This window comes from Phoenix dactylifera, chromosome 3 (assembly GCF_051530095.1).
Source record: "Phoenix dactylifera cultivar Ajwa chromosome 3, Ajwa_hap1_PhDact_Kaust_v1.1, whole genome shotgun sequence".
In the NCBI taxonomy this organism is placed as follows: domain Eukaryota; kingdom Viridiplantae; phylum Streptophyta; class Magnoliopsida; order Arecales; family Arecaceae; genus Phoenix; species Phoenix dactylifera.
Genome location: NC_143192.1, coordinates 9,673,520 through 9,683,895, shown reverse-complemented (window position 1 = coordinate 9,683,895; position 10,376 = coordinate 9,673,520). Strand labels below are relative to the sequence as shown.

The 10,376-nt window shown below is 43.6% G+C and overlaps 1 protein-coding gene across 1 annotated transcript; it reads right to left on the bottom strand.

Annotated features, from left to right (window-relative positions):
* Positions 1-452: 452 nt before the first annotated feature.
* On the bottom strand, positions 453-2,130 carry LOC120108675 (uncharacterized). The gene is made up of 2 exons (XM_039122352.3): positions 1,661-2,130; positions 453-1,558 (listed from the first exon to the last, which is right to left on the bottom strand). Exons 1-2 carry the CDS (start codon positions 1,709-1,711, stop codon positions 734-736), a joined length of 876 nt encoding a protein of 291 aa, XP_038978280.3. The 5' UTR covers positions 1,712-2,130; the 3' UTR covers positions 453-733.
* Between the last annotated feature and the right edge of the window lie 8,246 nt (positions 2,131-10,376).

Below are 10,376 nucleotides of genomic sequence, written 5' to 3'. Positions count from 1 at the left end.
TGTTTTGCTCATCATTAACCATAATTTAAATATTTCTAAGCAGCAGGTCGTAGTGGTCCGCTCCACTCTCATGCCGACAGGTTATTATAAGAGTATATGGCAGCTTAATGTTTTGCCTGATGCATGTCCTTGCAATAGTAGGTAACCAGAAGCTGCTGCTGCTGCTACTCTCGCTTCAGCTAATTGTGATCCAAAAGATTTGTGAGTAGGTTCACTACCATTTATTGTCATGCAGCGATATGCATGATTCAGAGCATGTACTCTCACAGGAAACGATTGGAACAACTCGGACTCAACTGTAGGGAAAAAAAAAGGGTGGGGGGACGGGGGGAGATCATGCCCTGCTCTTCGATATGCATGATTCAGAACATGTACTCTCACAGGAAACGATTGGAACAACTCGGACTCGACTGTAGGAAAAAAAGAAGAGAGGGGGGGGGGGGGGGGGGGGGCCTCTTCCAACTGTATCACACTAACTGATTATTATTGCTTATCCACAGAAGCGATGGCCTACACTGCAATGGAAGTAGATAAAAGGAGGACAGACACTTAACCCTACAAGCTGAAACCGCACTCGAAAGGATGGTATCACATCCTGACAAGATACTTGACATAGCACTGCACATCACTATAGCATTCTAGCGCACACCGTCCTAAATTGTAAACACCAAAGGAGCAACAAGGATTTTTAGCAAAAAAAAGGAGCAACAAGGACAAACATTCCTATCTTCCTTCATGGCTGCTCGGTTTTGTCGCGGCTGGGAAGTTTGAGCTCTGTAGTAACAAAGCCGGCCATGTCATCCTCCCAACCACTCCAATACGCTGAAGAAGGATCTGGAATTACGGGCTGCGGAGGAGGAGCGACCTGCCATGAGCTCCCCATGGTGACGTTGATGCTGGGGCTCTGACCCTCAGCAACGGGGACATATGGGTAGGAGGAGGAGGAGGAGAAAGGATTGATGATGTTGCTGTATGAGTCGATGGTGAGGGGCATTGTGGTGGAGAATTGAGAAGGTGGTGGCAGCGGGGGATCAGTTGCCAGCAGCGAGGTGATGAAGCTGCCGGCAACGCCGTATTCGGCCTGCATCGGCAGCGCCGGCGGGCGAAGCAGCACCTGGCGGAGAACTTCAGGAAAGATGATGCTGCTGTGATCCCGGGAGAACGGTAGGGACTGCTTCTGCTGCCGCTGAGGCTGAGGAGGCATCACCGGACTGCTATTTATGACGCTGGCATTTGTATCGCTATCAGCAGCAGAAGCGTTGCCAGCGGTGGAGGTGGTTGGAGTGCTCTTCTGGCGCTTGTTCTTGCGGCCGCCGCCGACGGGGACGTTGCGGAGGGTGCCGCCCTCGGTCCAGTGCCGGCGGCAGGTCTTGCAGAAGTGCCGTGGCTGCGACTTGCTGTAGTTGTTGTAGTAGCAGAACTTGGTGTTATTGGACTGGCACCTCGGGCACACCAGCGGCGGCCAGTGCTGCCTCTGCTGCTGCTGCTGCTGCGGCTGCAGGTTCCTCGCCTGGCTCACCGGCTTCGGCATCTCCAGCCCTCCACTCCTCAATATATCCTTCAAAAACCTCATCGATCAGATGAAGAAAGAGAGTTTGGCTATCAAAACAGATCACACACACATATATATATAGGTGGGGATCGATGAGATGCGATATACCTGCGACCAGTCGAGGCCGGTGGCGGAAGCCTGATTGGAGCTGAGGCCCATGGTGAAGGAGTACTTAACGATTGGGGAAGAGGAGACAGACAAGGCAGCAGAAGATGAGGCCGGTGACGCGGTTGAGCCAGAGAACCCGGCTCTCCGGGAGGAGGACACGGCAGGAGGAGGCTTCGACTGCTTGCGAGCGGCAGCGGATGACAACTAGTCGTTCCAAAAGGAGGGACCGAGATGGCATGTCGGGCTGGTAGCGAAGCTTCTTAGCTCGACCACTTCTCACTACTACTACTCGAATCAACACAGGAACAACTCTATCTATCTATGTAAGAGATTTGAAGAGGAGGAGGAGAAGGAGGTGATGGAGAGATTGGGTATAGCGAGAGAAATGAAGATTGGAAAATGGTTAATACAGGGTCTTCGGTGTGTGGGACTCCCCATGGGTTCTTATATGGGTGGGGAGGAAGGGGGCCAAAGGGCGAGAGCGAGGGCTGGTGTTACTTAGGCCGTAAGGCGGAAGTGGACGAAACGGAACGGGACGGAACGGAGGGGAGGAGGTGGGGATTGCGAAACACGTGCAGGTTTGCTTGGGACGGGACGGGGGGGGGACACGTGAGCCGGTCTGCGTTTATTTGAGGGTTGGTAGGATTGGAACCTAAGCTTTCAGCTCTTCTCGTGGGCGGTTTCGCTGAAAAACCCTGGCGGTGTCTTAGAGTGCAGACGAAAAATCCGGCCACCGGTTTGTGCAACAACCGTTTTGTAGCTCTGGGTTCCATTTTTTGAAAAGCAGTAACATGGCTGTCACACTTAACTAGGTCGGCGATTGGGTTCGGTTCGGATCGGATCTAAATGTCTCATAACTAGTTCGATGATTTGAACCAATGTGCTTGTTGAACAAGTTATTCGATTCAATTTTACATCAAGAAAGATGTAACTCGATTCGATTGGTGTGCGTTAGATTGATAGATTTGGTTAAGGGGGTTATGTCTGAGATGGTATGATTAACTAGTTAATTAACTTGACAAATTGAGCCGTTGTAACGTTTCTGAGATTGAATACCTTTTCATGTTTCTGAATTTCAAGTCATTGTAATGTTTTCCAATGTCAGATGCATAAGGTTAGCGTATGATCAAGTACGATTTGAAGGTAAGTATAAGGTCCACAAGCACGTACCCACATCAATATATTGCTTCAATGTAGGACGAAAAGGGTTACGAAGTAAGTCGTTGTGGGCCACTCTAAACTTGCTCAAGCAATGAATCTAATTACTCTATTTCACCAAGCTTACCTGGTCGGTATGATATTTTTTTTAACCTGAGTTGCTACTAAACATCCAAGATCTATCAATGAGAAGTGGCTTAAAATTTAAGTACGTAAATAAAATTCTCAGGGATCACAAATGTTCAGCTCAACATTCATATAATTGCCCATGACATGATCTGAATTGCTCTACTCTAACTGCCAGGACCAACAACAGAACTTAAATCAAGAAAAGTCATCTCCATTTCGGCTCAAAATTAACCGAAGCAGGACTTCCAACTTGGCCAACTAAAGAAGGGATGAAAATAAAAAAAAAGAAGGCTCTGGCTGATCGATCACTCCTTGGTCTTCTGTTTTCAACTACATGAACGAAGACGACGCGGAAACCTCTTGGTCTCGAACGTTGGCAACCCAGAAAGGGACGAGATTCGAGTGCGTTGCACGAGGACGGCTTGGGGCCTCCGTTTCTTTCCGCTGCCGGCCGGGCGTATCAGCCAAAAATGGCTGGCTCCCGCTAGTGGACGACAGAGAGAGCGACTGACAGCGAGATGAGTCGGTGGCGATAGTGGGTTCTGTGGGCCATCTTCTCTCTCCCTCTCACTCTCCCTCTCCCTCCCTCCCTCCCTCTCTTTCTCTCTCACTGTCTCACTCTCTCTCTCTCACGAAAGACACAGCGCCAGTGTTGTCCTCGCCCAAGTAGATGCGTTCACTTTTGAGAACGGAAACGGAAGGCGTTCGTGGCTTCTCCCTTCGTTGTCCGTTTGGGCGAGGGTGGCGAGTGGCACGGTGACCTCACGCTGGACCTCGCTAGAGGACGTCATAGCTTTGGAGTGGGGCCCTTGCAACGTTTGCCCATGTGTCAAAAGCTTATTGGTCCTCTTTTGTATACAGGGTGGATATACCGCGGGAAATAGTTTACGTGCATGATTAGGTCATAGTATATACTACAACCACAATATCGAACAAATAGTTATTGGAAAAAAAAAAAAAGGCTCGAAAGATACTTTATGCGCCTTGCGTATCACATTCATCTCGAGCTTCTCATGTTGGATGAGTGCAAGCATATCTCATATATAAACATGATTTTTAGAGGGAATTAAGGCTGCTATCCACATTTGTTGTCTTGAATATATTCAAGGATCATGTGGTCAATTGCCTTGTGATTCGGTGTCGTCGTTCGATGTTGCTAGCACAATATATTGTAGCTTGCTCTCGCCAACTTTCTCGAATTTTGAATCATGTTTGTGCATCGACCAGCAAGTGTTCATCAATGTTTTCGTGGCGTTAGTATTTCAAAATTCTCAAGTAACCACCACAGAGTAACGCTAGTTTAGATTAGAAATCTTGCTTGAGTTATCTAGTTGATGTGTAGCTCTTGTAACTTTTCTATGCGAGATTTATATTGTTAAATCGCCTCACCTCCATGTGCAAGGTTTCGTTTTCCTCTAGCCAAAGACTCTCTTTTCTTGAACATGCAACTCAGCATCAAGACCAACTCCCAAATCTTTGTAATGATTGGTTCCACCTGGAGACCCTTCCTGCTTTTTCCTCTATCAGTAGCCAAGCTAGCCCCCGGAACAGTCCGAAATCAATCAGTAGGTGACCCTAAAAGTCCTTTTCCTAAACTCCGCAAAAATACCTGTTGAAAAAAACCACCTGGAACACAATCTTTGGCTTGATGCTCTTGAACTACTCCTACATCTATATATAAATGTTGGTTCATCAAGAATATGCAAGAAAGGCATTTCAAATTGTTGATTCATCGCCAAAGATGGCTCTGAACCAATAGTTCATTATCTAATGGATCTTTCCGTTCAAATACTGTATCCAAGAGTTACCAATATTTATCAAATTTGTTCTTATCTAACAAAACGCTATTGGATCAAATGGCAAATACATTGCTGAGAAAGATATGGCTTTTTTCAGATGAAATGAAACATTTGATTCATGTAATAGGAGAAATATTTTTCATTCCTTAGACATAAAAATATGTGGCCATGAAAAATGAATTAAGTGGAACAAACAGAATTGACTGGGTGGTAGAGTCGTGCAGCAGGCCCCGTTGCTTGTGGAGAAAAAGTGACAAAGAATTTGATTGTGATGCCCGTAAAGCTCCCCTTTCTCTCCCTTTCCCATATTTCTATACCTGGCAACTGTCTCCACATAGAAATTCTCTTCTTTTCTCCCTTATTGGTTAGACAATCATCCAGATGGTCTCGCTTGAATAATTGAGGGTGTTATCTCCATACAAAAAGACGCCCTAGATCTTGGGATTCTTCTTCTCTAGCAGATTATTTATTTTTTCGTTCTTCTGTCTCAGAAAGTGTTTAGAAAAAAATAAAGGATTAATTCGTTCTTGATAGTCATTTCTTTAATCAGTGAATAGGAGAATACTCGAGATCAGAATTGTAGGGAGGTGCTTCTTGATCATTACTACCAACTTAAGGCCCTTATTATGATTTGTTTTATGCCAAAATATCTCTTTTTTTCATCGGGGGATAGTTTTCCGCGGCGACAATGAATTGGCAATCCACCTTTCACAACACGAAGGACATTTGCCTTTAAAGTGAATTCCTTGAGCAGCCATTCGAGCTTATCCGATGAAAAGAAAGAGACTTCCTCAAGACATTTAAGTGCTAATATTATTGTTTCCCTATATCGTGTGTAGGAAAAAGGAAAAACTTCAAACATGGCTAAATCAAATTCATCTAGATAAAATTATAAGAGAAAACACGTAATTAAGTTGGCGGGAGGAATCTCATGAGACAATGACATATCCTTTTCCTTATTGTCACGACCCCCGCTCCGCTTCCGGTGGGCCGCCGCGACGGTCCTAGGGTGCGGGTAGGCATAAGGCCACCAGTCACAACGTAGAACCCTACTACCTATCAATCATCAATAAATTCTGAAAAAATTTTGGCATGATGCATGCACAAAATGATCACCTTTCCTATGGTGACCTGTCAGGATTATTTCAATACATACAACAACACTCCCTGTCAGAGCAGCAATCACATAATCTGTCACATAATGAACCTGGACAATATATATCAACACATCATCACAGGCATATAACTCATCTGTATAAAAATCTGGTTTCCATTCCATCCATTGTTAAACCCATATCCACAACAGGATCTATAACTGTAACTATACACTATATACAACAGAAGGTTTATAATACGCCAAAAGGGTATAAACCTCTATCTACATTATACTATACTATAGAGTGGCACAGCTAGCAGGCAATCTCTAACCTTGCTCCTCTTTATACAATACCTGCCCTGCAATCAAAAATACCAAACTGGGGAGTGAGTATATGAATACTCAGTGAGTGGAGTATAGAGTACTATGCGCATGAGACAGAATATAATCATAGCTCGAGATGAAATCTCAAGATCAATATATAACAAGATGAACATGAACTCAACATAGAGAATATGGAGTAAATCATCAATATCACCACAATCAATATCAACTCATCTGAAGCATATATGGAATAATCAAGTAAACATATATGCTACTCATGAATATGCTCAACAGATCATAATGCTGGAACATACAAATCAGGTATCAATATGCTGAATCATCGATAAATAGCTATCGGGAGGTGGATCTTACGCCCCAGGCGAACCACAACAACTTCCTACTGCCATATGCATACATAGAATATGACACCACACCAATATGTAAATCAGGGTGTCAATATGCGAAATCATCACTAGACAGCTGTCGGGAGGTGGGTTTTACGCCCCAGGCGAACCAGCAACAACTCCCTACTGTCACATGCATATGCAGGATAAGATACCATATCGATAATGTAAATGCTAGACAGCTGTCGGGAGGTGGGTTTTACGCCCCAGGCGAACCAGCAATAACTCCCTACTGTCACATGCATATGCAGGATAGGACACCATACCGATAATGTAAATGCTAGACAGCTATCGGGAGGTGGGTTTTACGCCCCAGGCGAACCAGCAACAACTCCTCACTATCACATGCATATGCAGGATAAGACACCACACTGATCATGTAAATGCTGGCTAGTATCCAGAACAGAAATCCATCTCACATCTATATACTAAACGGCACCTCGCGGGAATTCTACATCCGCGGAAAGCCATACTGCACCTCGCGGGGTCTTACTATGCCCGGCGGCAAGCAGAATATAAGTCATAGGACCGGCCGATCCTACGCCTAGGGCCGTGTCCCCCCTAGAAAGGGACTGGGCTCCGCCCACCCAGAAGGCTACTATGTGCACAAAGGCCGATGTTCAACCCCCATCGACTATAGGTGTCCTGTAGATACTGCCAAGCCATGCATAAATGCCATAATGCACCCTCCCAATACTCTACTAAAAAGGAGTATGATCAAGACTACCACTCACTCGACTCCGACCCAATCATAAACTAACATCAGGGTTGGGAGTGAGGGGTTAAGGGTGTGCAATGCAACTCAATATACCATGAGAAGAGCTCTATAAGTCTTTGAAATAGAGGAAATGAAATCAATTTACAAAAGAAGTCATTTCACAATTCGGATCCAATTTAACTATTCATAAAGGAGTATAATCAAGGCTACCACTCACAAGTCTTTGAAATAGAGAAAATGAAATCAATTTACAAAAGAAGTCATTTCACAATTCAGATCCAATTTGATTACTCATCTACCCCTCGTAATTTCTCTCAATGTTTCCTCAAATGCATGTACAGAATAATCAAGCATGGAGAACAAAACATAGAGGGATCTACCACAATAATTAATCAATAAGCTCAGGTGGAATCAAGTCACACTTGGCAACATTCATGAAAATGAATAAGGAATGTGCTCATGGTGCAAAGTACAAACTCCCACTCACCTGTCAATCTGGCACAGCCCTGATACGCCTCTAGAACTTTATGGTAGGCAGTAGGGGACTTCCTCCTCTTGTTCCCTAGCTTCTTGCTCAACTGATACATGCATTTATAATACATTTAGTATTGTATCAAGGGCCATAATCTACGTGCCAATAATAAATATATGAACTTTAATTAATTCAACTCCCCCGTTCCCTAAATCTTTTCTTTTCTTTCTTTTTTTTCTTTGTCTATTAATTAACTCACCATTTATGTGTATTAGGGACTCCCTTGCATGAGTACAAGGTCCCCTTAGCTTAATCTTGGCTTAATACCCTATTATGGCATGAAATCCCCTATTTTCCCACCCGGATGAACAGTAACTCGGGCCGACAGCTGGTTACTTCATCCCGGGTTTGATCCACTTTCCAATATCCAAATTTGATGAAATTTTTACCTAACATTCTACACTCATAGGGGATTCCAAAAAGGTAACATGCATCACTATCGAAGGCCGTTTGGCCCCTAAAATAATTCGCCGAAGTTGGGACTTCGACACAGTTTTTCCGTAGTGCCGGAAAAATTTGTCAAAATCCGATTCTTCTTCTTTTAACCATCTCTACAACCCTTATCCGACCCCTCTAGACTACATCCACCCTTTGTATAGCCTAATATCATCAAAAAACTAGATAGAGATGGATATTTACCTTTTTTTTTTTGGAAATCGAGGTCCTTGCGTAGAGGAGAAGGAGATCTACACTTTTTCCTTCAGCTGGCAGCGCAATCGGAATTTCCTTTCCTTCCTTTTTCTTCTTTTTCTTCCTCTTCTTTTCTTCCTTTCTTTTTCTCTTCTTCTTTTTCTTCTCTCTGTCCGTATGAGACTTCCCCCTCTGTGACTCTCTCTCGGTTTCCATCCAAAAGCCACAGCAAACCCCCTAATTAAGTCACATCAAAACACTATTCATCCTTTGTTTAATATTATTAAATTCTCATTTTGCTCCTAACACTTCAACATATCTACTATTATGCCATTAACTTTCCTTTCCAATTTTACCCTTACCACTTCAACGCATCTACAACTATGCCATTATCTTTTGATTGCTTCCAATTTTACCCCTTATATCAATTTTAAAGGACTATTCTATCCCTTTTTATATAAAAAAAATATTTTGGGGTTATTACACTTATCCATTAGGATACTGATATTTAAAAAGCTTTTCACCAAAGTCAAAATAACACGATCATAACAAACATCACTATTCTTTTGCCATCTTTCTTTATCTAAAACAATAAGTTCATACATGCATAATACCATATATATTATTTTTGTAATTTGTTGGCTTACTATCACTCCTCTAGTACAGTAGCTTGCACCCCGAAAGCTCGCACAAATTGAGCCTCGCTACCACACTAGGTCATCAAGCTTTTGGTGAAGTTTTCATGCTGCTCAGTTAAGTTTACGGGTCTGTATAGTCAACCCACTTGAGAAAGGCTCTAGAAGAGAGCTCCCTTGCCCGTCGACGTCCCCAATAGGCCAACTCGAAATTCGGATATTCAGGTGCAATTGTTCGATCTGAGAAGGATGATTCTCGACATGGACCACTTACCACAAGAAGCTAATGAGAGGTCGCACTAGAGCAAGGCTAGCAGCAGCTCGCACATAAATGTTTGTTTCATTCATCTTAGTTTGTATTTTATAGAATCCACCTTGGTGCAAGACCAACCATCACATTTAAATGCTAATGGAGTACCCGACTGATGACAGTTAACAGAATTACATCGATGGGAAGGTTTGGCACCTCGATGTCGGCTCTTCGCCACCTAGGGTTGTAGTATATTCCAAGGGTTGGGCTGTTCGCTCATTAAAGCGGTGCGTGAGCTGGGTTCAGAATGTCGTGAGACAGTTCGCACCGCCACTATTCAGCCCGAAAGGCTTCTACCTTCCACGAAAAACACCCTTCTAATGCCTACTTGGGGCAAGATTAAGAACTTTATTTAGGGTCAGCGCCGAGATTCTCGAGTATGCCCTGGCAGTAGAGCTTGCTGAATTCGAAAAAGAAAAAGGATACTTCGAACCATGTTACGAAGACAGAATGGATGTGATCTGAGTTCCTATGGCGAGAAATTTGGGCTTTCTTTTCCTCTGGCTACTAAGATGTTTCAGTTCGCCAGGTTGTTTCTTGCCTGCCCATGGATACGTGAGCCTTTTGATCATGATGATCCATAGAATATATGTCACTGTTGTACAGGAGGTCACCATTAATCCGTTCATTCTGGTTGAGAAGAGATGATATGAGAATTCCATTGCGTCTTGGAAATCTTGTCTTCTTGGTTTATTTCTGCTACGTGCTCAATTTAATCACTGTACAATTTATACCACAATTTAGCTTTCACATGCACTAAACTTATCAAAGTTTCAGACAAACACCATTTCTGCTGCACAATTTATACCTGTTACCAAGCCATGCTCCACATTTCAAGATTCAACCATCCTCTCATATTAATCCTTCAACCATCTCCTCTATTCTGTTGGAGATACGTTTCCCTCTTAACCAATCAATGAGTTCATATCAAGTGAGTTCATCTGCTGCCTTCCATCACAGTATTTCTACTATGTAAACTGC